Here is a 27,536-nt window from a genome sequence, read left to right on the forward strand (position 1 = left end):
CCCCCCCCCCCCCTTTCCTGCTGTGCATGTGAGACTGCCAAGGTGAGGTTGTGTCCTCTTGTTAAGAGCGATTAATGGCACTCGTTATGTACATAATGAAATATCCCTGCTGATGCATAGGGTGGCGTTGTCTCTCTTTCTCCCTCTGTCACACACACATACACACACTCCTATTGCCTGTATAAGTGTATGTGTGTGCGCAGTGTAACATTGAGGGACGCTTTGTTACAGCCTCCAGGCAACTCTGGTATGTGTTTGATATGGTGTTGAGACCCCCCCCCCTTGTAAGCCATCTCTCCAAATGAAAAACGAACGGGAATTAAGGCCCTGTCAATTCACAGTCGAGTTTGTTCCTCTTTTTCGCTTTAGATGCGCACAACACTGCAGCTCCCCGCGTGACATGTGTTCTGAGAGATAGAGATGGGTGGCTCACCACCGAGTCCCGTTTTGACTGGCGGAGCAAATTTAGATCTAATCTTCTTGTGTGTGTGTTCTTTTATAGCCCGAGAATGTTCACCTAACATCAGCTTTTAAGTTGACCTTGTTGTGTTGTTTGCTCGTCTGAGGCTTGTGTGTATGTGTGTGTTTCTAGGACGAGACGCTGCTGGCTTCCCTATAGGTTTTTATGTTGACCTCGTGTGTGTGTGTTTGCTTGTGTGTGTGTGTGTATGTGCTAACACCATTCAGTGCCTGAGTCAAGCTGTGCAAGCTCTTTTAATCCCACGCCCCGGTGCACGTAGGCTTGATTAGTGGCAGCAGTTATCTGTGCAGAAGACAGCCCGCCCTCCTTTAGCATTTGGTCAGGTCTGGGGCACTTGGGGGGGGGGTGTCAAGTCATGAGAAAGGTGAACGAGGAAGGAGAAAGGCAGAGGGGGCAGTGGCGGAGGGATCACAAGAACAGGGAGAAGAGGGGAGGGCTGAAGCCTGATTAGTATTCTAAAGGAGCTCTCCTGCCAGTAGAGCAAATTGATTACTGCACTTTACCTGTATCAGCCTCCACAGCTAAGGATGACAAGGTACAGGAGCATGATGTGTGTCTGTGTTCACCTCCCAACCAAAGCAGAATAGTTGGGTTAGCATTTGGCTTAGTGTGGATATTTTTTTGTTACTCTGTTGAGAACATTTGACTACGTTTACCATTGGATTTTCTCTGTCCTCCCGTTCGCCTTCATTACGGCGAAATAATAGGCCGGTTGCAGTTGGGTGCTGGCCTTGTCTATCTCTCTCGGTCCGAGTTAATAGTCAATGGCTGACTGAAGGAAGACAGACTAATTTCCTGCAAGCCTTGGCCTCGTGCTTGTCTGGATCTAGACTGACAGTTAGTGACAGTTAGTGTTTCCCGTGGTTACAGTAAAGGCGACCTCATCAGTTTCAAAGCAACAAAAAATTCTGTGAAACTCCATTTCCTTTTTTGTTATTCTTTCTTTTTTATAATTTCTATCAACATGCTGTTTATTTAAAAAGATGGGTTCAGTTCTGGTCTTCAGGCTCCAGAGTCCTGCTGGGTTTCATTCTAGCTACGCAGGCAGTGATTACACCTGGGCTGCCATGTGAAGACAATTAATTACAATTAAACTCTGCTTAGAAAACCAGCAGTGGTTTGAGTAATGACAACTAGTAACAAGACCCACTGACATAAATACTGTACCTCTGTTCATCTGCACCACTACTTTGTCATTGGTGACTGAACCAAATATGTAAAGGAAGACCGGTTCATCTTTAGATACTTACTTTTATTTTTCTTTCACTGTGTAGTTTTCGTTCAAAGTCAATTACACTGATCAGCTCAGCTTGCCAGTTCTGTGCAGTGCGTTGTCAGTGGCCACTGCAGGGACCGTTATATTCACTGCTCGTCCCCGGCCGGGACAAAATCAGGAACCCTCCATTCACTGACAGAATGTGACCACCGTTAACTGATTCAGCACAGTTTTATCTGTTCAGCCTGTTTTAAGTCCACTATAAATGCAGGTTTATTCATATTTGCATTATTACGTGGTTATCACATGATCCATATGCATATAGCGAGGCCTGCTAACAAACACCTGACTTGACATCAGACCACTGTCGCATGCATTGTGTTGCCAAAATCCAGTTATAATGTCCGTTTAAATTTCTTTGGCTCCTTTCCAAATTCTCTGCCTAATTAACCATGGCTGGTGTGAACTATTTTGGGAGGTAGTACTGTAAAGAACTGGGATAAACCTGACATATTTCTTAGGTCATATTTTGCAAATCTGTGTAATAATGAGTTCCTAGCCGAGGCAACTCATCCACAAATACTAGACAGACAAAGAATAGCTCAGACAGGGCCTCACATGTTTAGAATTGTAGCGCTCATGCTGTATTTAGTAAGTAGTGCATACCACTGTGTGTTAGCTTTCAAGACTTAATGGTGAGGGGAAAGTTTAACCATAGGGAGCAGGTCAAGCTAGATAACGTGTGTTTTGCCCTAAGATATGGATTTATCTTTGATTCAGTTGGAGATCATGATGATCTTGGGCACATCAAGAAGGGCTTTTAGCAGACAGTTTGTTAACATCCTGCTGAATCTAATCCGTGTAGAAAACCTTTATTATCTAATTATATATTTTTTATTTTACATATTTTATATCCAAATCAGGTTGTCCCTGAAAATATGCTACAAAGTTAACAGTCCTTCATAATGACAGTATTCTTAAACAAGTAATTTTGGGGTGAATTATCTATTGTATTGTACAGATCGAAATCGTCATGGACCTCATTATATCATGCTAGATTATTGTGATGCACATACATGAAGCTTTTCAACTGTCTTAATATTAAGATTCTATTTAACTGTGTTTTTAGCTTTTAAATACTGGACAATTGAGTAGTCAGCAGTAGAGTTGAGTCATTCTCTAATTGATATGCTGTGAAATGTTTAGAAAAAAAAAGGTAGTGTGATTTAAAAATGTCATGGCAAATTTAAAATGTCATAACAGTTAGACATGTTGGCAGTAATGTAACAGGTTCACCACCAGCTGTAGTCAAGTGTTGATATCCACAGTAGTGTAACAACTTTTGTCTAACACTACTGTCACCATCCTTCACCCACGTTGTCATTTCCATCCCATGCCCATGTGTTTAAACAATGGTAGTGAATGTGTTTTTTTATCAGCATATAAATAGCTCACATCGACATTAGTCTTAGTTTGGCCCCATGGAGCATCTGAAGTCGTCTAGGACACCTGATTTTTAAAAAAGGTTTTGGAATTTGTGTTTTTGACCATGCGGGGCAGTGATGGCAGAAATTCCATTGTAATCTCAGATGTAATTGACCAGTGTTAGTGTTATCTAAAAACCCTTGCATTGTGGGGAAGTATAGTTAACAGCAGTTACTCATTTTGTTTTTCTAACACGGTTCCTTTACCAACCCAGCTAACAGGTGTATGGAAGCGTTTTGGTTCAATCCTCACCTGAGAGCCAGGTTACAAACTTATTATTAACCTGAATGCTAATTTGGATTCTTAGCCTGTCAGGAATATTTAGAGTGAAGCTGTTTTTGTTTGGTTGCACCAGGTATTGCTCTGTGAGCACTGGGTCGGGCATCAGGGCCAGGTGTAGGACTAATCTTATTGAAGTCTCCTGTTTACTGGCATGTACTCAGCTCTGCCCTGCCAACTGGATTTATGCTGCTATTCTCGGAAAAGGTTACACATAATTGTTATTGGGTTAAATGTATCTAATTGATTTAAAAGATTCCTTTGATTGTGTAACTTTAAATACGACTATATTCTTACTTAAGCTAAATGAGAAAAAAAATACCAATTGTGGTTCTGATGATTCTAATGGAATATCCTTCACAACCCATTGTACCCTGTATTATCATTCTGCAGCCTCACTCAGAGCATTAGGATGATTTAAAAACTAGAAACTAGGTCAATGGGAGCATTATGAAAGGCAAAATGATAGCAGAGATGTGTCCTCTTCTTTTTCTGTCTCTTAGACCTCTGTCACACACCATATTACTCCAAACCATCCCAAATTACTCACAGTTAAAAGAAAAAAGCAGCACTCTTTTAACCCAATAAAGGCAGACATCTTGCTGACTCACTGCAATAGCCTTCTTAGGGCTGATGCCAAGGATATTATGGAAATGATTCATTAAAGGCCAAGGTTTTTAGCTGGTTTTATCCAGCTTTCAGGGCAGCCTGACAGTGGGACATTTGATCTCAATTGCAAAGTGGCCCATTTCCCTCAGACATCACCACTGCAGTCTGTTTCAAGAGCCTAGCTCTGCCTTTTGGCGTGCTGGCCATGGGGCAATCAGCTGTTCCTATTTCCAGCACCAGTGTTTACAAATGGAAAATGCGTGTTCTTTCGGGAGGGAAATGAGCACCATTTTGGACAGACGATGGAAGCAGAAGATTACCTCGGAGCCCAATAGAAATGAATCAGGTATAGATTAATGGCAGTCACGGCTCATTAAGAAGGAACGTGTATATGTGTGTTTGTGTGTGTGTGTGTGTATTTAATTGATGCACTAATTCTCAGCCACTCAGGAAATGGCCCTTGGGTGGGTCTTCCAAATGGCACACAAATATTTACTATGGACACAAACATTTTTATAAGCACATCCATGCTAGCCTGGGCATGTAAGGTAAGGGGAAAGACGTCTGGGTCTGCGATACAGTGCAGCGATATCAATGCTGCGCTGGCTAGTTTGGCTGGGTCCTCTGCCAGTCAACGAGGCTCTGAACTACTTGGATGACTCATCAGTGTGCATGAATTACTCTATGCTCTCTCTCAACCCCAAGAACTATTTGCACTGATGAGTGCATATGAAGTTAAAACCCGCCCCCGTGCTTCTCATCCAAGGCCACATGCGGGCCAAGAACTTTAGCGCTCATTTCGTCCAAGTCTGAAATGTTAGCTTTCAGTCATAACACAGTGTTCCTCACATCGAAGTGCTCTGAGTAGGATGAATTTTTCCCAATTGATTGCCTGTGCTACTTAACACAAGAGGTCTGACTTTTCAGCATTTATGTATCACATTTCCTTTATGTGGGGTACATCCACTTGTTTCTCTGAATGCACATGGAAGCATGTGTGCTATGCATGACTTGTTTGGTCAATGCATCCTTAGAAGTGGGTCAGAGTGCCCTAGTTCTCATTGTGTGGGCGTGCATGTGTCTGTGTATTGCATTTCAGGGTTATTTTGTCCTGATTGACTTATCTACAAAAAACATCTTATTGCTCTAGGTCTCCTGCTGTTCAGTAGCATGTTATTCTCTTGTTGTTTACCGCTCTCAAGGTGAACAAGAGCTTTTAATTCAACTTTCCTCATGTGCACTCGTTCACTTGTGGAAGGCTTGGAACAACTGCGTTTGGTCAGGTAGCTTATGTTTTGTCTTATTTAATCATGTCAGGCCATATTGAATTTACAAATAGCGGTCACGCCGCATGTGTAAGTGAGCTACCCCGTTGAGTATGTGCAGCAGGGCTGGGCTGCAGATTACATGATATAATAGTGTTTAGGCATCGCCTCTCCTTTTAAATTCCTTTAACCTTGACTCCCCTTAAATGCAGGGAGAACACATCTGCCAGGCTGGTGTCAGACATTAGTAATACACACCGCTCGGGCAGCATTGTCACTTTTTATTAACGCCCAGAGCTTTGCATGGACACCAGCTGTTGCATCAAGTGGAAAAGCCTTGGCGGCATAAATGACCTTGACTTTAACTGCCGCTCCTTTGACTCTTCCCCTTTTTAATTCTTTTGTTTGGTCTCATACATTTTAAATGGCTTAAATGGATTACCATTCCTGACAACGAAGGTCATTTAGGAACTAAATTTTTTTAAGATAAAAAAAAAAGCCCCGTGTGTTCATGTGTCAGTGGGTGGTGGATTGGATATAATTTTGAGGTCACATTCTGAGAACTTATCTTTGACATCTGCATCGGCACATTTTTATGAAGGCCTTCTGGTAAATCTGGTATCTTAGGAAGTGGCTGAGAGTGCAGTGTCCTGTTCCTGGTAGAAGAGGAGTAAAACAGAGAAAAAGAAATAGATGAAGAGCCAACCAGTCAGGGGATGATGAAGCTTTCACGCCTCCCTCTCATACATACGTGGTCGACTGTTGGGGTAAAAATCACTTTAGAATGGTGCCTGCACTGTCATTGGGTGACATTGTCAAGGATAATGGATAATCACCACGGAAACCATGAGCAGCTCATTGGTGGTGTGGTGTCCCACAGTGGGGGGTTGGGGTGTGGGTAGAGGTCAGGCTTTTTGGGTGCCACCACCAATGAGATGACATGTTAACAGATGTGTAAGGTCATTTTCAATGTATACACCAGGGGAGATAATGTAATAGTAATGCACACATCACACATTCTGAGAGGGGAAAGGAGGAGGGTTGTATGCTTTAGGGGCTCAGAATAGAGGACAGCTTTCCCTATATTAAGGTCATTTATTTGTTAACAGGGCTCTGTCACTGAGGAGAACATATTTTTTCTTGCCCTTGCTGTATCGGGCCTTTCTGACACAGGCTCTGTCATTACATGTCTCTCAAGAGCCTGAAGGTCTCCACTTCGTTTTAAGAGTTATTCGTACTTAATGTGAGATAGTGAATGCAGTGGCTCTGTTGTATATAAAGTAATATAGTGTAGTCATAGTATCCCTGTGCTGCCTTGTCTGCTCTGTATAGAAGTTTCTTTGGGCAAAAACATAGCCAAGGTCAACTGTAATTCCAAAGGTTCACTGCCAGCAGGAGAGAGATTAACAGAATTTCCCATGTTGAAATCGTGTCGATGTTTCTTTTCCATTTACTTTTTTTTTTTTCTCTTGTTAACTGGGGGGCTGTATCACGGCATGTTAGTTAGTTTGCTGTGCTATGTTGAAGGTAAACATGTGTACATGTTTACTGTGCTGATCAAACGTGGCGTCAAAGAGTGTTCTATTATAATTGTGTTAAGCTCGCTGGCGGGAAAATAGCCCTAATCCTGAACATCTAAGATTAGCATGACAGCAGACGTCAGATGGCCCAGTATGACCAGGTTGGCTTTTATTGTTGTCAGATTTAGGTCAATAGCTTTAAAATGGCCGTGAACTGTAATTGACGCTGATGAGCCAATCTCTGGGAAGTTATTCTGTTCTATACAGTGCTGCACAGTCTGAAGAGTCAACCTGTGGACCTCTTTGGTTCTTTAAATTGCCAACCTGATTGTTTTCCTACTGCTGCTAAGACGTAATTGTGCACTGATCAATCCCAGCTTCTAATCCCAGCTCATTTTCAGGGTAGCTTTTAAAGTGCCACCCTGTTGCCCTTACTGTCATGACAACCTGTGGACCTTGGCCACGGGGATGGATTTCAGCCTGATTAGAAGCCTACTGCCATGTTGTTTTTGGCTCTTGCTCCGACTCTCTGTGAAGTATTCAGGGTGGTGGCTGCGTGGGTTGCCATGGCCTTTCGTCATAATCAAGGGCTGCTGTCCTGTTGTGTGACCTGCTATGTTGGTCCACTCAGCGGACACCAAAGGTGAGGGCAGCATCGGGAAAGGACACGGACAGCAGCTGAGGCGAGGTGGTAACTCTGTATTAATTAACCTTTATGGGATGTGGCCAGGACTGTCGGAGGTGTCCTGTATCCACGGAAACCACGCTGACAGGGTTCAGAGCAGAGGTCTCCCAGGGCAGCGCCGCTGACACTGTCATGGCAACTGGCACAATGCTCACCCCAGTGTCGCCGGCTCTGCCCTCCTGACAGTGGTGTGGTGTGGCAGGTGCACCTGATCCATAAGACCCCTCCACCCCTAAATACACACACACAAAATATATACACACACACACACTTGACAGTCGAGTACAGCTTGTCAGTTAGCTACATCCTTGCCTCTGTACTGTATCCATAAACACGACTCAAATCAAGTCAGCATGTTTGCTCTTGTCTTCTGATTTAAACTCCAGTGGTGAGACTAGTAGCCACCTAAATGGGTTTCACTCAGTCTGTGTATGTGTGAGAGTATGCATGCACACATATGTATGTCACGATGCACACTTTCATGCTTAGGCATGAATGCTTAAATGCTTACTTGCGAGCATGTGGGTGGGTGGCTCCTGCTTTGTGTAGATCGAGGGTTGCATCGTGTGAGATGCTGCTCAAGTGCAAAAGGAGCAGGAGGTTGTGTGTGTGTGTGTGTGGGGGGGGGATAATCCACTGAAATGACAAGCTGCATAAGAAATGATTCAGAGCTCTCATAAGGCCCTTCACTTTTGAAAGACATCTCTGTGAGGGGCTTACAGCTCAAGACCTGAATGTTTTCAAGGTAGTGGGCTTGAATTTTCAATTTGGATCCAATCATGCCTAATCTACATTTGTCGTCTGTTCAGTGGCTGCGAGGGGAAAGTGCAGAGAGGGGAAGGAGCCGTGTGCAGTCAATCTGAAATGTTGCTAAGTAACAGAGATGGCAGACAAGGTGGTGAAATGAATGTTATATAGTGCTGTGCAAATCCCTGCTTTTCACACAGTTTTCTCCTTTTTCTCCTCTTTTTCTCCACCCAACCATCTCTCTACCTCCCTCCTTCTTTTCTCTCTCCCTCACTCCCATAGGTCCCCCATGTGAGATCTGCAAAGCTGAAAGGGCGCCACTGACAAGACCACAGCCAGGCCTTAAGACAGACATCCCAAACATCCACAGCCACGGAATGTGTCAACATCTTTGTGGTGAAATCCTGCTGACTCCTCGCTTGCTACTCACATAAGCCTGGAGCTGGGCCTTGTGGGATCCTACGGTGTTTGAAGGCCTACAACGATGCCTGGGAGGCCCACCTGCCCCAGATTGCCTCCAACCATGGTTGCTGTTTCGCCGCAGTGCTGATTGTGCCCACTACAGAGAGGGATCACATCCGGCCAGTGCATCCTTCAGCCCTGTGCAGACTCACTCTGTGCAATTGTCTGCCACCTATTTGGTATTTAGGAAGTAAATGCCACTGTCAACCAGATGACCTAGTGGACATTTGTTTCCTAGTAGCAGTGCTGAACTATACGAGGGGATCCTAGTATTGAACATGACTCATGGGGAGGAGCCTGGCCCTGAGACACACAAGGATTCAGCTGTTCTAACTTATCTGGAAGGTTTACTGATGCATCCAGTGGTAGCCGGGCCTGGGGCCACGGCAAGCGGGAGATCTGAGGCTGCCCACAGCAACCAGGAGCAGGGTGACAAGGTGGGTGGGCCCTTCCAACTGTCCAACCATGGCCCCACAGCTCCCAAGGCTGGAACCAACGGGCCCACAATGGGTTCTTCACAGCACCTGAAGAAGGCCCGCCTACTGCGCTCTGGTGCCTGGAATGATCCAGGGAACCAGCGGATGAGTTCACCCCCAATGGAGCTGAATGGCCAAGGGGGAGGCCTGCAAAATGGAGCACTAGAGGGATCCCCTCACGCCGGGGAGAGCACCCTGTTGGCTTCCCTGCTTCAGTCATTCAGCTCACGGCTTCAGAGTGTAGCAATGTCTCAGCACTCTAATAAACCCCCCAGTGAGTGTTCCTCTCCCTCCAAGGCACCACCTGCAGACAAAGAGCCAGTTCCTGTGTATGGGACAGCCTCAAGCCGCTTGAAGGGCCTAATGAGGAAGAGCAAACTTCAAAATCACAGCAACACACCTTACAGTCGACGGGGACATAGTCAGGACAGACCCCCAGAATCCCCTCGGTCAGCACACAGCGCCACGCCTCCCTCTGCACCAACAGCTGCTGAATCAGTGTCCTGTGCCGAGCGTCTGAAGGCCGTGGCCAACATGGTGAAAATTCGGTCTAGTCCAGCACCTTCACCCAAGCCCAGTGTGGCCTGCAGTCAACTGGCCCTGCTGCTGTCCAGTGAAGCCCATCTCCAGCAGTACTCCAGAGAGCATGCCCTCAAAGCCCAGCTCTCTGGAAGATCTGCCAGCGAGAGACTAGCTGCCATGGCAAACCAGCAGCATGGCCAGGACAAAAGGCCACCTAGTGTGGGAGGGACTCTGCCTGGAGCCCCAGACACACTAAGCTCCTTAACAACCCAAAATGGAATGACAACAACAGCCACAATAACAACAACACTCCCTCGAACGGCCCTGTCCAGTCCACAGAGCCCTTCTTTGCTGCGTGGCCATAGCCAAAGCTCCCCGCCCACTACCCCTCATGCTCCAAACCACACTGACAGCCAACCACCTAGGGAGAAGCGAGGCTTTGACTCACGTCCAACCCGTCCCCCCCAGACATGCAGCAGCTTGCTGCTGCTGCTACTCAACAACCACAACAACCAGAAGCAGCTGACCAAGAATGGACACCTGGAGGACAGCTGTGGCATTCTGCCACCAAGTGGCTCCTCTTCAGTCACATCAGACAGCGAGTGCTCTATCCAGGAGAGAAGCCTGACCAAGGACAGCAGTGATGCAGAGAGTTCCTACTCAAGTTGCTCTCCCATTGACCTCTCCATGAGAAGCCGGGTGAATACACAAGACACAGGGCCCAAAACTACCACCCCCTCTTCCTCCTTCTCCTCCTTCTCCTCCTCCACCTCTACCCTCTCTTCTTCCACCAGTGTGTTTTCCTCCACTCCAGTTGCATTCTCTCCCCAAGCTTCCACCACGACCTTTTCGCCATCCTCTACTGTCGTCTCCTCTGTGTCCACTGCTATTTCTTCCTCTTCCTCTATGTCTACCTCTTCCCTGGACAAACTAACAGAATCTTTAATAAACAAGTGGAAACCAGAGCCATCAGGATCAAAAGTGTCCAACAACAAGGAGCCTGAAATGAGCCCAGACCTAAAATCCCACCCTAAGGTCACTCTTATGCAGCTTCTTCTTGAGCGCAGAAATAATGAAATGGTTAATAAAAGTGTAGTTAACCAGGATTTACCACTTGATATAACTATGTCCACCATGGCTCGAGGCCAGCCAAAGGGACTGGTGCCCTGGGAGGAGACCAGGACAAAAAGCTCCATAGACAGACCTGTAGTCCCAGCCCAGCCCCTCTACTCACTTAGTCGTGATCCTAGTGGCGCACTATCCCCTTACTCTTACCCCTCCCCCCATGTCCAATCCAGCCCACTGGATTTGTGTAAGTCTAAAGCCTTCCCTGCTGAGAAGAATTCAGAGCCCGCCTTCAGTGCCAGTAAACTGTTACAGAATCTGGCTCAGTGTGGCACAGCTTCTTCTTCCCCACCCATCCCCTCCAGCAAAGGGCTGGGTCAGGAGCCCGATGCCAGCAGGCCCCTTGCCCTATTGGAAAGGCTTAATGCTCCAATCCATAGGACCACCACCACTCCACTCTCTGATGGACCATCAGGCAGTGGCACACCTTTCAGTCGGAAGGAGGCTTCTCCTCCGTCATCACAGATTGAGAACCTTCTAGAGCGGCGCACCGTGCTGCAGCTCCTTCTAGGAACAGGCTCAGCTACTGCGACAGTCGGCCGCAAAGATAGGCCCGGTGGCAGTGGCAGAAGGAGTGTGGACGTGGCTGGAGGGTGCTATGAGAAGAGCCCTGGTGTTTCCATCATCTGTGACAGCTCCAATGGCCCCCCTTCGGACATAAAGGTCAAAACGGAGCTCATGGAAGAGGTGGGACCATCCCCAGTCATGTCTGAGGACTCGAGTGGCAGAAAGAGACCTAGTGGCTATGAGAAGAATAGCCCCCTTTCAGATTCTCAGCACGACTTTAAAACAGAACCGCGGCCTGCAGAGGTCATTGCAAAATACGGCCTCCTCAGCCAGTTGCTTAAACAACAGACTGCTACCTACTATACCAGTGCTGCTGTGCAGGCTGAGTCACAGCCCAGACAGTTTAAAGAGGAACAGAGGGAGTATCCAAGCCCCAGTCCTAAGAAGAGACGTCTCTGCTCTGATCGGACTGATACTTTGAATAATACCAGCTCTCCAAGAGCAGCAGAGAGTGGCAACACAAACATTTTTGCCTCTTCTGCTGTTCAGGAAGAGCCTGAGCAGCAGAGGAGTCTGAAAGAAGAGGAGGCTCCATCCAGGAGCCCACCAAGTGAAACCCTCACCAGAGAGAGCCGGGGCTTCAATGTGCTCAAACAGCTGCTGCTCTCTGACAACTGTCTGAAGGAGCTGTCCCAGCAGCCCCGGGGGACACCCAGTCCTTCCGTCCTGCAGGCCAATGGGAAGGCCAATGGCAGCATTCTCAGCCAGCCTGCCCATAATCACAGCTTCCTCCACCTGCCTAGCTGGCACCCCCATGGTTCCCTCAACTCAGGGCTCCCGAGTAATCTCAGACCACTGCCCACCCCCCCTGCAGGTGACAGCCCTATCCATACCCCATGGAGTCGCCACCCAGCTCCATGGCCAGTCACTCAAAAACGGGACCCCCCTACTCTAGTCAAACAGGAGCCTGAGAGTCCTGTGCGATGGAGTAGTCAGGAGGAGGAGGAGGGTTGTGACTCAAACCTGGACTCTCCACGGCTCTCGCGTTCCAACCCCATCCTGTATTACATGTTGCAGAAGGGCAGCATTCAGCTGAGGAAGGAGGTGAGGGATCAGACAGAGGGAACCCAGTCTGTAGTCAGAGTTAAAGAAGAGCCAATCAGTGACATGCATGCCTATGAACACAGTCTGAGCTCCACCCCGCAATCACCGACCCACAATGACAAGCACAGCCATGAGAGCCAGGGGCTGAGCCAATCATCTGAATAGAAGTTGTATCAACTACAGAAAAAAACAAAATGGAATCGAATTCATTGACTCTTTTTCTTTTTTTTTTTTCTTTTTTAATGGCTTGCCAAATTGGTTTGATGAAACAACTAACAAAGAATGCAAACATGATTTTTTTAGTGGAATAGAGCAAGTTCAAATTCAAATGCGTACTTCAGATGCATACATACATTGGTTTCTCAATTTTAAATAGTGAGGTCATGGAATGGTACAAAACAGGTCTATCTTAGCAAAATGTCTAATTGATTTAACCAAAACTGCACAACTGTCACAAATTTAACCTTTCCCATCAGTGATTATCATGCACTATATATTTTATTTTGTCAGTTATTAAGTCCTCCTTTCCAATTTGGTCTTGTTTTACACTTATTATTTATATCTGAATTGTACACATATCACTATTCCATGTCCTCTTTGTTGTCTGCCATAAAAGATTTAGAAAGAACATTTCAGGCAACATTTATTATTGACGACTCCAAAAATGTTAGCGCTCAGTTCAGTGGACATTTATTTATTTTCTCCATTAGAACATTTTCAGATAGACAGAGTCCCATCAATTTTAGATAAGATTCCAAATAAAGTCATTCTAGGGCAGACACAGTGGTCTATTACAACTATGTACATGACAAATTCATTCTAAGGAGGACCTTGAAAACAATATTCACGCTGCAATAGCTTCAGCGAGGATCCTACCACAATGAATGCTTTGTCTTGCTTTTCCTCAAGATTCATGGTATGGTATAATTACCAATGGAGTAAGAATATATCAATGGAGATTTGAATGGTCACGATTCATTGAGTTATGCTTTTATTTGAATTGAACTTTTAAGGGCAATATTCTACAGTGCAAATTCAGGGTGATGCGTATGTAGATTGTGCAGTCTTGAACAGATGGGTCAACAGAGCGTGTGCGGTGCTTACAGTTGAGCAACTGTATGTAAACAGGTTTCTAGAGCAACAGTTAAAAGGTTGCAGTGTCTGAGAAACTTATCTTACCATCCTGGGTAAACCCGCACCACTTTTCTTCATGCACACAAAAGTTCAGAGTGTGAAGCACACGGCTTTTTCTTTTTTATTAAGGAGCACCCAGAGTTTGCACTGTCGAAGCTGAGTCCTCTGTGTCCTTTTCAGAATAATTTAATGGCATGTAATAAAAAAAATGTCAGTATTGTTATCTGTTCAGAATTTGACAGTTTGTGGGTTTCTTTCATCACTTCTTAACTGTTGTGGTTTATGGACATATTTTATTTTGTGGCAGTCTCTTAACTCATAAAATGTCAAAAGAATTGCATGATAATTAGAGAAGACCACAGGTACATCTTTCTTTTCAAAGCAGCTGGATATGTGTACCTGCCCCCCAATAATCACCAAGACATTTTGGTGTCTTGAGGGATATCTGGTATCTAGCTCTTTATTTTGATTGTACTGTATTCCTTTAAGTTAATTTCACACATTGCTTCATCCATTTAGTCTTGTGATCTTTTTAATACATATACCTATGAAGTACGTCTCTTCGATTATTAATACATTTTCACAATGGTTAAATATATTTGTGTAAATAGTACTTTCAGTATGAAAGATGACTATTTTGTAATGTTTAAGAAAAGATATTACCCTAGTTTTTAATGCCCTGATATGTAAATATGAATTATATGCGTACAAGTGTACATACAAAGGCAGAGGATGCTATGCCCATCTTTTTTTGGTTGGTTTGTTCTTTGCATGTGTCTCTATGTGGTAAATGATAATCTATCCTGCGCTGTGTTGTGTAATAATGTCTGACTCTCCTCACTGCTGCCTGTTGCATGCAGACGCATGGGAACTACCTGTGTATCCCTACTGGTGATGGGGGAAAATGTCAAGTCTTAAAATAGGTCTTTTTTATCACAGAGAGAGGTTCGTTTAGAATATGAACAGTCCCTAAATAACCACAGACTGTTGAGCAAGTTGATTTAAAATGTGTGAAAAATAAACGTGCATTGAATATTTTTGTGATTTTCTTTTCTGTTACTGGTTAACAAAGCTCTGTGAAAGAGCTTGGGGCTATAGTGGGGGATTGACGTACAATCATAGATCTGCATTGTGCATCTAAGAAATACATTTGTAGCAGCAAATACTAAAAAAAAGGTGTTTCATTTTTTCATGTGAAACCTGAAACATTATTTCATTTTTTATGTTTTCATTTTTGGTGTTCATTTGCACTGATATCTCAGAAATAAAGTACTGAAATGCATGACCTAGTATGAATGTGTTCCTCTTTTTCTAGTTTGACATTCAGAAGTGTGTTTTTCTCATGCACAGACTGGGGAAGTGTGCAAGTATACCAGATAATAGAAGGTGTTATCTGGGGAAAGCTATAGTCTTTCAGGTGCAACAATAAAACATTGGTATTTCTTTTGATTCATTTAAACTGTACATGTGTTTAATTCTCTTGTTCAAGGGTCATGTGCAGCCTTCAGTTCATGTGAATTGTCGCATTTACAGAACATAAAGTAAACCACAGCAACCAAAATGGAAATTGTGGCACCATACATCCCAATATCCGATTAGCCTCACAATACAGATTATTATTTAAAAAGGACATCAAAGCCAAACTGCACTGCATGCAATGAAATAATCTGGTCTGTTAAAGTAGAGTAAGAGGATGTCCTGTATTCACCCCAAAACTTTTGCTTCTGAGTTGGCTGCTGTTCACTACATTGCTGCTGAGTCTTAACAAAGACAGGAAAGACACTGAAAGGAGGGAGGACACATGGAGGTCACCAGATGTACACTGAATGCCCAAGGATGTGCCTTACAAAATGGAACATATATCTTTCATTTAGAACCCAAAATAGATCTCATTGTACAGTCAACACAAAACCTTAATTCTTGTGAGTCCAGAAAGTTGTCCAGTTTCTTGACTTGAGAAAAACAGCCGGTAGCGAGAGACTTCCTAAAGGTGAAGATGAGTTCAAGCTAAACTTCCCTTGCTCTGGGTTTGAATATGAAGTCCAGTGAGCGGACAGACGGCTTTTTGTCTCTCAGTGCAATTTTGAAATCGTAGTGCAGTTCCTCAGCCCCGAATTCCCTTTTCTTTAATACTCCCCATGACTGACTGCACTCTCTTTAAACTCCCAGTAACCTTTCCCCTCGCTGAACTTCTCCATTTCAAGATTCTTATCAAGGCTGAACCAGCAGTAACCTCTTGATTTCCTCTGATTGCTGAAGCAGCGGCAAACATAAAGGAGGGAGTCACAAGTTTAAGATGAGGTCAAGGTGTAAAACTTGACAATCGGCTGTTTGTCTGCGGCTTCTCTCTTTGATTTCCTGACCTCAGCATGACGCCAAAAGGATGTGAACGCCGCACACCAGGCCACCAATGACTTAACTAGAGGCCAAGGACTCAGAAGTCCCACAACAGGCATTTCATAGTTATGAGCCCTCCAAAAAGTATTTCCTGGAATTACAGATGCTTATTCTCTGACAAACAACTTAATGGTCTGACTTAATGTGCTCGGGCACGGGTTTATCTACATGGGAACGCACGGACTGTTTAAAACACCAAGTGTCGTGCATAGATTTGAGTGTAAATGAGATCTTCTTGTTAGGTGCTTTGTTTGTTCACATGGAGGCCATACAGAGCTAACACTTGTCACTAGTTGTCATGGTGATTGGTGATTGGTGTGATAAATATGCCCACAGATGTTCGATCACCCTCTCCTCATACAAGTGTTTGAACTTTGAGCACATGGTTTGACCTCACATGTTATGTAAACACACACACACACTCACACAAACATTAGCATTTTATGGGTCGCATGACCCCAATTGGAGTGTCATAAAGGCAGAATGCATTGATAAATTGGTAAAATACAAAATACCACACTTTCTTGCTTAAAAAAATATCACTAAAAATCCTTCTATACTTTGCCTTGAAGTACTGCCGCTGCAGTGCCTGGATGAGTGTAAGTATACATGAGAGCAGTGCCTCATGTCAGACAACAACAAAGAGGTTAAAACAAACACCTGGGGAAACTCCTGCTCTGAGAAAGGAGGTCAAAATTGGTTTATTTTCCCAACCTAAGACCGGATCCCCCAGTGGGGCGTTTGCTTTTGAAGATGTACCTCTTTGTGAAGTCTGTTCCTTAACCTCCCGGGGTCACGACCTTTTACCCTCCTCCCTGCCCTGACCTGGCTGATCCTGTTTCCCGGGACAGGATCAACTGTTGGCCTGCAGCTGTGGCACCCCCACCCTCCCTCTCCACACAAAACCACACAACAAACCACCAGCACCACCCACCTTCCACCCCCCTTCCACCCCCCTTCCCTTCCCCAGCATTACATCCAGGCCATTCTTCTAAAGTTTCGTGTAAATATGACAAGTGGCAGCGTCAAATCCTTTGACAAGTCCTTTCTTTCCTTTCATGGCTGATAGCTCCTGACCCTTACTGCTTCCCATGGCCCCCTAGTCTAAATACACGAAGCAGTAATTAGTCATGAATGACTAATAACCTTGATGTGCAAAGAGTCTGCAGAAAGGGTGGAAACAATAATTCAAAGACTACTTCACCAGTGAGTCCATTGGGTGTGAAGTAGCTGCTAAGATCAGTGATAGCTATTTTGTAAAGCTTGCTTATTGGTGGCCATGTGAAAGCATGTAAACAGACTCAATGTAATATTCATGACGGGTGAGAGTCCCTGTGGTCCACAATGCAGCCTGTCAGCTTGAGAGATCTTGGCTGACGTTGGAAAAACATGGATGATATTTGCCATGTCAGATAAGCACGAGGGTAAATGTTTTACAAACTGGCTAGGGAGATCTAGCAATGTCAACCTCTGTCTGCCAACGTCTCAGCGGATCTTCTCAGACGTGGAAGCATGCTCCTGTTAATTCTTCTCACATAATTTCTTCTGATTCACATTGTGATCTCTTTAGTGCTCTATGATGTTTTCAGAGGTGATTAATTTGACTCTTGACCTGACTCTGACCTTAACTTAATCTCAGTTAACTTGATGTTAACTCTCTGTCATCTCACCAAACTCTCACACTTTCTTGAGAGAAATCTCATCTTCAGGAAGTTTATCCACCACTAATTTCCTGTATGTTCCATCACAAACAATGACATGTGGTTGATCTGCAGGGTCATGAACTTTCCAAGTAAACATTTCTCAAAATCCCTGCTAGAATGAGAAAGGGCGGTTCAGTGTCAGTCAGTCTGGCTTAAACCAGCTAGGGATGTGAACTTTGTGCTGTGGGGGCTAAGGACCATTTATACCAAATTTAACTCTGTTGAGTTTGTGCTCTGATGTTCCACTCAGTGTGAAGTCAGACAGAAAAACACGGCAGAGCTGCATCTGGCATTCAGAAGGGATTTAGGTACATCTCAAAAAGAATGTTAAAAGCACTTAACACGTTTGACGATGTGATACAGTATTTAGATGAACACTGGAAATGTAAGATACGATGAGGGGGACAGACATGTGTTTCTTTGTCATTGTTCAATATTTTATGATGTTAAACAGCAGTATAAAGCTCCAAATGATAATTGCTTAAATTTTATTTAATGATTGCACTTTGGTCCAAACTGAAATATCTCTGAACGACTGAATGGATTGCCATGAAATTTGGTAAAGATGTCCATGTTCCCCTCAGAATGAATTGTAACAACTTTGGTGATCCTCTGACTTTTCATCTAGTCCCATCATCAGGTTAAATTTTCAATATGCCCTTTTCAACCTCACCTGTATTTTGTTAATGTTACCAATGGAAATAAGCAAAGGTGAGTGCTAAAATGCTTAACTAAGATAGTGAACATGCTAAATATTATACCTGCTAAACATCAGCATGATAGCTTTGTCATATTGTGAGCATGTGGCCATGCTTTTATAGGTATTTAGCTCAAATTGGCACCACTGTGCCAAAGCACAGCCTCACGGGGTTGCCTGCATGGCCGTGGACTTTTGATAGTCTTGATCTAAAAGTGAGATTTCTATGCATTCAGTGCATGAAATTATTTAATGTGGGATTTTTTAAAACCCTTCATAGGACTCAGGATTTACATTTTGAGTGTCTATGAATGAAAATGTTGCTTACGACCTCATTTACACTCAGTCAGCACAGAGTACATGAAAAACATTATACAAAATCTTCCATATCAGGGAAATGTTTTCCCACTTTCTCTGAAACACCCTGTGGTAAAATACTTAAATTCATATGTACAGATTCTGGTTTGGGGCATTAATTTTAAAAATTCCTTAAATATGAAAACGAGCTTATTACGTAAAGGGGACTTTCTAGTGTGTGTGGCGAATGTTTACCATAATAAGAATTAAAAACCTAGAAATCCTCACAAACAAAGATTTTTTCAGGATGCCCTACAAGCAGCCGCACCAGGGTTTAACTACTTCATTCTTTACACTGTCATAAAATCAATGCTCATATTGCACTCGGAGGGAAAAAACAGCAAAGGGAAAGGACACAATCAGTGTTGTTTATAATTAAATGAACTACGTATTACTGCTGCCATGACTGTTTCCAACAAAATACAATGACATGTCTTTACTGACTATAAGCTTTGCTGTGCTGAGATGCCCCTCAGGTACGTGGTGTTCCTATTTTCTGTATCACATATTAACATCTATGATAGGCGTCTGTGTCTGTATTTGATATTAAATATGAGGATAAGCTACCAAAATGTCTATGTGACACTGTAATTTCCCCTCACCGCAAAACACACCGAGGCTTATCTTGCTTATACGAATATCAAAACCTCATATATGGTTCCATGCTTTAGTCCGAAGAAAAAATGCTTTGAGGTGACACGTTAGTTTTTATGGTTTCTTATTTTATAGAGATAAATATCCTGTTGGGAAACTATAAGTCAGCAGTGTTGAAAATAACTTCTCAGAAGTGGCCAGTCAAACAATATATCAATCAAATACAGACATCTTGATTGACTGAACACATTTTCCGGGTATAATGGTTATAATCTATGTTTGCCTACAAAATATAATTTTGTCTTATAAACTAACCACGTGTTTAAGTGTATGTCTTGAATTATGTGTAATTCGACAACCAGTATTAATATTTACCAATTAAGCAGTTGCACTCTGTGCCTTTAGAAATTGTAAAAGATATTGAGTTTCAGTATGCTCCGAGCGACTAGATTCTGTCTGCTTCAAAAAGAGAACCTAACAATTACATCAAATTTCATAGTGACTGTGCCAACTCATTTGGACTTAAAGCCATTATGTGATAGACTACACTCGTAAAAATTATCACAACTCAATTTCTTATAGTGACCAGCACAATGGTCTGTTCTAGAGTGGGTGGATGATAATGGATGATGCTTTGTCAGCCAGATTCAGAGACATGTAATTGCCTCAAGCCCTTACTTAATAAAAAAAAATCGCTCTAGTCACAATAACTCTACAGTATCAATCTGTAGCCTTGGAGCCCGGCCTGTTTCTAAAACATGGCAAGTGCACAAACAGACTTAAGAGGGCAGCACGGAGGAGATGATCTAGGATGCGTTTCAACATTGTGTTTCCAAAACACTGTATTGGCCTATAAATGCTAATAATAATAATAACATGAATAATAACAATACATTTTATTTGATGGCGCCTTTCATGGCACTCAAGGTCTACTTACATCAGATAGAAATATAGAATGAGCTTATAAACAGCAAGCAGCAACAAGAAAAAAGTGATTAAACAATGATAACAAAACATAAACAATGAAGTAAAAATTGATATTCCATATGATGATTGCATATATAGTGTCGGCACCAACTCAACCTGTTCTGTTTGGAAATTGTCTTATTTTAGCAATAGACTAGTCGCTGGTGACATTTGCTAAGAAGTGAGAATCCTGGAGGGAAGGGACTGCTTCTGAAAATAATTTTCAATGCCTGCTTATTCTTTTTCCAATCTAAAGCACGCGCCAAGTGAAAAAAATAGTTAAATGACAATCAATAGGTAAAGCACATAAATCTTCATTAAATTTGAAATTATATTTAATTTTAATAAAATTTGACATCACAATATATAGTATGTGCCCAGAAAAGGCCTCCAGTTCAAGAAACATGTAGGACCTGTATGTTTCTTGAAGAAAGAGCCGTACAGGCCTGTATGTGTCGTCAATTGAAATAAAGTAACAGAAACAAGACCTTGAAATTGTATCTATTTAGCAGGATACAATCTGTATCCCTCTTGGCTATCATATTAACAAGTACTGGCAACAAATATTTTACGATTATTGTTATCACTAATTTTCAAAATTTACTTTAAAGTACAGTTATGATGTACATTGTGTTTGTGGTGGATTACTGAATCAGACAGAGAGTAGGGGGATTTTAAATGTCCTGGTGTGAGTGAAGCTATTATCATACAGCCCCCAGGCTCACTTTCAGGATCTGTTTTGATCTTCAACAAACAAGTCTGAGCTCTTTATATCAGCTTGTCAGCCAAGGATCTATTCAGGCTACTGTTTGACTTTGCCAATTGATTCATCAACTTATTTTCTGATTGGTTTCCTGACAGCTTCCCAGATTCTTTGACTGATAGCTCTACCTCCTGCCTTGAGGTCAACTGTGTGATGTGTCTGCTCAGACAAGAAGGCTGTTTTAAGGGACGTTCTGGGTGCTTAAGGTAACCTTCACACACTCTGGTGGTCAGTCAGTATTTCAGCATGCTGCACATAGAAGTATAAAATATTGATCAAGGTGCAGTGCTGAAAATGGGGAAACAGACTTTATGATTTATAATGCTACTTGATTTGCCAAGTGGAATCATTTTCGTGATCCATTTCCTTTTGTACATTCCTGCTGCTGCTGTGTGGGTCATTATGCAAGCTGGAGCTCCAAAGGAGGATGTTGCCATCTGCTGCACAAAGGCTGAATGACAGTGCAACGCTGAAAAGCTAATGTGTGTACTGAATAAAGTATTAAGGCTACGGCAAAAGAATGTACTGATATCTACTATGTTTCGTGCATGTATAGTCAAATGGCACTTTTGCACACTTGCTTATATATGCTTGTGTAATAAAATTGCAAAATATATTCTGATGAAATCTTGTTTCATAACATCCCTGTTGTTGTTGCTAAATCCTTCCCCCAATAACACCACAAAGTTCTGACTATTCCCATTAATATTTATATGTACCAGTTAGATGACACAGTTCATGTTAACAAAGCATGCTGACTGCTTCAGTTATAACTATTACAATAATGCTATTCCTGGACATCTAAAGGATGACCCAGTTCTGTGCAAGAGGACTGTTCTCTTCCAACTTGCACTGAATTAATCACAGCTGACAGATTTGAATGGCCAGTATTTGGATGTTGGTGTTATTTTATCTGTCTGAATAATAGGCCACAAATTGGACAACTGAATGTAGTCCCTTTCCCCATAAACCACAAAAGCTGTGTTGTTTAACCGATGAAACCTAGACTCCAGCACTTCCATTAAACTGTCTAAAGAATAGCCTGCACACAGTAATGATTCTGGGGTTCACACACTGTAAAGCTGGTAGAGGTCAAGAGTTGTGAGAAGTTACTGTGCCTAGATAAATTATCAAAGCTCCCTAAATTGGACACACTTGGAATTTGTTATACTTAGCTTAGTCCGTGGCTCAGATATATTGCTGCAAGCTTCAAAGTGGAGAGCCAAAATGCTTTCAATGTATTCATGTTCAAACACAGGTGGGGCAATATTTGATGGCATTTAAAATGGCTTCTAGCACATGTTTGTTCACTATGTTAAAATTAAGAATTGAATTTACATTTCATTCAGTGTGCAATGCCCATAATCATTTTCACTCTTTGCTTATTTATTTGTAAATAGCAGTGATAGCAGGAGAAGTGTTGTGACCCTTTACTAAAGTATCAATACACAGAGTGACAAAACTCCATTACGAGTAAAAATCCTGCATTTAAAGTTTTACTCCAGTAAAAGTACAAGTAGGCCTACTAAGTACAGAACAAATACTCATTATTGATATGCATTAGATTACTTCAATCTGTTTCTGACAGAAAACAGCTTGCTCCAAGAACCTTTTAGAAATGAGTGTCTTTGAAGAAGACAGAAAAGAGGATCACTGCTTTCCAATCAAGAAAAAAAAGCTCACCTTATTCTAGATACCTACTCCTCATTTCCATAATAAACCCAATGTTTTTAAATTGTAAACCCGATCACCATCAATGGCATGGACGTTCCACAAGTTTGTGCTGTTGTTACAGCACCTCCTGGAGGCAAGTGAGAGCAGAATGAAACAGTTGAGCATTTCAGTGTAGGCAGAGAAGGGCACATGCTAGAAGCCTTTATCCGGCTCAAGCAAAACTATATTGAACATACAAAATAACACACAACACAAAATAAAAGGTGATTGCAATCAGGGCAGAATTGATCATTTCTGTGGCTGATGACAAGTGTTTCACAGGTGAATTTGGGGGAAATCAAACAACTTGCTTATGCAAGGGCTTTTAGTAAAAAAGGCATGGAAACAATCAGAAGAAAATACAGCTGATTCCCTTAATACAGCACATTTTCCTCTCCTTTCTTCTCGCAGCTGTCATGTTTATTACTTATTATGGATCAGGATATTTAAAATTTAACAGAGCACTGACTTGTTTACTCTCACTTGACAGCAATTGACATTTCTTTTGTGAACTCAAACCATCAAATTATTCAGTACATTGGGAATACAGAATGAAGCCTAACCTAACAAATAATGTAAAGCAAGGTCAATATTTAGCAACACACCTGTCACAACTTTCCTGTCTGTAGCCTACAAAACAGTAGGCTATTAATAGGGCCTTGTTCTATGTCCTTAGATAATATTATGATTATAACTAGGCTATGCACTTAGCTATGGGACTTTAAAACATGGAAGAACTGATTGAATATTTTGGTTCACATTGTTTCCATTAAACTAAAATATACCAAAACAGCATTTATCCACAGCTGGAAAAGTATTGCACACTGCCAGGTATTGATCTCGCTTTCTAATATCTTTGTAAGATTGTAAAACAATTTCAAAACCATTGTATTTTACAAAAAAAAGATTATTTAGCCTATGGTAGTAGTTATGAGTATAATATGGTTATTCCCTGCCTTTAAAGGAACAAATTGGTACTGCATCATATATACATAACCCGTTCAAAACAGAAACGCCAAGGGAAAAATACAAAAACCTACACTCGAGAAATATTGAAGGTAATAGGCAGACAGTGTAAGTGTAATTGCTGTCATATTATCACAAATAAAATTGTTTGCATTTGCAATAGCATTTTTAAAGGGGGCTTAATTTACTCTTATCAATGGAGCCTACATTTTTGCCAAATAATTATCAGGTTAATAAGGTGGTAAGTTACTACGTTTTTTAATGGGACTTTAATTGTACTTGAGTTACGATTTGATGTTAAGATCATGAAGATCAAACATCAACAACTTAACACAAATCCAGGAAAGATGTGGTCAATAATACAATCACAAAAATCATGTCAAAATCTTGTTATTCTTATTTTCTAAAGCTTGGCCCGTGACGTAATGCAATTCAGACCGGGACAGACGTGAGTAATAGATCGCAGAGCAATGTTTTCATCAGTGCTGTAGACCTGCGCTTTCTAGTCACTGTGCCATGGCGCCCGTTATGTCGCTGATTAAGGAGGGGACATCTTAGCACCGTGTTTTAATTTGCCTTAGTAAAAAGTATCTCGTGCGTTTTGCTACTCCTGGCTTGAATTCAATACAATTTATCTCCGAACCCAACCCGCCATGACCGTGGAGCAGAATGTCCTCCAGCAGCATTCTCAGAAGGTAACGTGAAGCTTACAGAAGCTAACTTGGTGGCTAGCTAACGTTAGCCTAAGCTAACTATATAGCTACCTAGTTTTAGTACTCGCAGAGTCGGCGACACATCTTCTTGGTCACTTATGTTAACCTTCAATTGACTTTTAATAAGGTTACGAACCACCTGTTTGTAAGGAACAAATTATAAAACGCAAGTAGATTTGTTTAACATAGGCCTGATGTTATCCTAGCGCAAAGCGTTATCTAATATTGTGCTAGCCGTTAACGTTAGCCGACGTTAGCTAACGGTACCACGTAAAGTAAAGTTAGGGTAAATCTTGGCGTTGTTTGTGTAACGTTACGTTTGCTAACACGCATTGATACGGACTATTCTTCCATTGGTAACGTTAACATGCTCACCTGTGTCGTCAATTGAAATAAACAGGGCCAAGTGACAGATTTAAAGTTAGTGTTGTTAAATCTTTTATTTTCACTGGAAGCTTGCTGCAGACCCTTCATGATGTAACCATAGTTTACCAACAAGGACGATGTTTACTTCAGAGAAGTAGATGCTCTTTTAAATGTTTTCTGGGTTAACGTTACTCATTGCACATCTGATATCTTTGTTTACAAAGCGTGGCCATCGGCGGAGGTGGAATCACAGCCGAGCCTTGATGCTTGGCGGAGATTGGGAAGCCAGATAGCGAGCCAAGTGTGATGAGGTTTATAACCGAGAAGGCGGAATATTATGTTACACTTGATCGTACTCTGTTTACGAAAGTGCATTAAAGGGTTGATTCCGTTGCTTTGGCTCCTGGTTGTGGGACCACCGTGTCCAGCATTTCATAGCATTGGTTAGTTATGTAACCACTCACACGTATGCTAGATGTTTGGTCCGCTTGTCCAACTGAAAATTCATAATAATTTAGCATAAGAGTTATGTAATCACAGTCATGTTTTACCACACTGCATAAAATGCAGTACTTTGGTTCTGCCGTGTAGCTCACTTACCGAAAAAACATAATGGGCTGTTGACAGTCAGAAGTCTGGAGCATAGGCTGAAATAAATACTTAATAGTCCTCTGTTGATGACTCAAACCTAAAAGTAGCACTGTAACACACACCCTATTATGCAGTCTGACCTTTTCAGGGGCTGAAATGAAACCATGATTAACAACAATGACTGCAAAGATGGGCTAAAATTGTCTTGATACACTTTTCAGCAAACATGACTTATGATGATGAATTATGAATTAATAGATTTTTTAAAAACAGCTTTTATAGTACCCCGTTTTCTAATACTCAGCATCCAGAGTTGTTCACATCTGGTTTGTTTTGACAGTACATGGGTGTGTGGTGGGATTTAGTTAGTTATTACAGTTGTGGTCCATTAGTGTGTTTCATGAGAGCAGGGTGTGGTGCAGGTTTTCATGTAGTGACTGGTAGGCAGTCAGATGGGGTCATGTTATACTTCTGTCTGTGCAGTTTGTTTTTGTTTGCAGCTCCTTCGCATGCACATACAAAGAAAGCAGCTGTGAGAACCTGATAGTAGATTCACCGGGAATGCCCCCGTCTGTAACCTGCTGGGCATCCTCAAAGTGGTCCCCTGTGCCATGCGGATCATTCTGTGGTGTTATTCACAACTTGCCTCTAAATGGCTGATGATCAGTGTGACAAACGGACATGCCAGACATCTCACATGGAGATGAGAAGTACATGTGTGGGTGGGGGGGTCTAACTGCTCATGTGGTTGGATTGGCCCAAATCTATCACAGGTGTAACTTCCCTCACACTTCACTGACCCTGCCAACAACCCCGCATCAATCATTCTCTGACAGTGACCAAAACACACCGTCATCATCATGTTTACTTGTCTCCTGTGGTTGAAACATGGTACTGTAAAGCTTTTATAAGTGCATGAATGTTCATGAACCATGCAAACAGAGCCAGATGTCACAAAAATATTGCCCTGCTGTAATTGGAGCCTTTGGCGAAAGCTGTGTTTTCTTCAGTGTTAATGTGTTTTTACAAATGTTGATAAAATATCTTTGAACAGCTGATGGAAGAGTGTCAGTGAGGCCCTACCAGCCTTTTGCTCTGACCTAACATGCTACAGTAGGCTCCTGTATCCTTGTCTAGTAAACCGTGAGCATGGTCACAGACAAATTGGGTTTAGTGCATTATTTATTTGCTGTAACTCTAACAACGGCATGAACTTTCTTTTGACTTTCTCCGGTGACTCTGTGAGAACATTTGCCCCTGGGGTTAAATAAAGCACTTTTGCTTTTGAGAGCTCACAGAAAACCATGCAGTTGATAGCAGGACTGGGCTGGAAGAATTGAGTACAGTAGGACAGATGCTTTTCTGATGTTATTGGCTGACCTGTCAGTGCTCAGGTGCAAATCAAAGTTCTTCTAATAGGCCTAGTTTGTTGTGATGACAATATATATTCTTCAATAAGTTCACACATAGTAGTCCCACTGTGCTAGCATTTCGCATTATTAATGGTAAATCCTTTTGATTGGCGTGTGCCACAGTTGAATTGTAATGAGGTAATCAGAGGTGTATGTACATATACGTACACACATATAGCAGAGACACTAAGCGGTGTTTCCCCTACGATGGCTTAGGGCTGGACAATAAAACAAAAACAATAGTTATCGTGATATAATTTTTTTTCAACAACAATAGAACAAAATGTTCAATAAATGTTTGATTTTATTCACTTGAATCATAAACGAATTAGGACTTAATTTTTTCATCAAGATGTTTATTTTGTGGAGGAAAAAGGGAAAAAGCTTTTACATAATTTTATTTATTGACAAAGATTTTATCATAATTGTTTTGAATGTTCTACCTCAGATTTGTAAAGTGATGTCCAGTGTTGACCATAAAGAAAAGTTTAAACCACGATTAACCATCAGGTTTCTTCAACTTTTACTCAGGAGCAAAAATCAGCCTTTAAACCTGAAAGAAATAATGATTTGATACTTATTGTGATAATTATCGATATCGAAAGATATGAAACTTTTTATCGTGATAACATTTTTGGCCATATCGTCCAGCCCTAGGATGACTGCTTTGGGGGTAGAGTT

At 42.3% G+C, this 27,536-nt stretch overlaps 2 protein-coding genes across 6 annotated transcripts in view; one reads left to right on the forward strand and one right to left on the reverse strand.

The window, feature by feature from the left end:
• nrip1b (nuclear receptor interacting protein 1b) overlaps nucleotides 1-14,899 on the forward strand; it is a 35,624-nt gene extending 20,725 nt beyond the window's left edge. The window contains exon 2 of the mRNA XM_046039718.1: nucleotides 8,570-14,899. Within this exon, the coding sequence (XP_045895674.1) occupies nucleotides 9,028-12,648 (3,621 nt within the window). The 5' untranslated portion in view covers nucleotides 8,570-9,027 and the 3' untranslated portion in view covers nucleotides 12,649-14,899. The remainder of the gene's footprint in view (nucleotides 1-8,569) is intronic.
• arhgap32b (Rho GTPase activating protein 32b) overlaps nucleotides 1-27,536 on the reverse strand; it is a 229,049-nt gene that overhangs the window by 147,984 nt on the left and 53,529 nt on the right. The window lies entirely within an intron of this gene.

Source organism: Micropterus dolomieu, linkage group LG23 (genome assembly GCF_021292245.1).
Source record: "Micropterus dolomieu isolate WLL.071019.BEF.003 ecotype Adirondacks linkage group LG23, ASM2129224v1, whole genome shotgun sequence".
Taxonomy (NCBI): Eukaryota; Metazoa; Chordata; class Actinopteri; order Centrarchiformes; family Centrarchidae; genus Micropterus; species Micropterus dolomieu.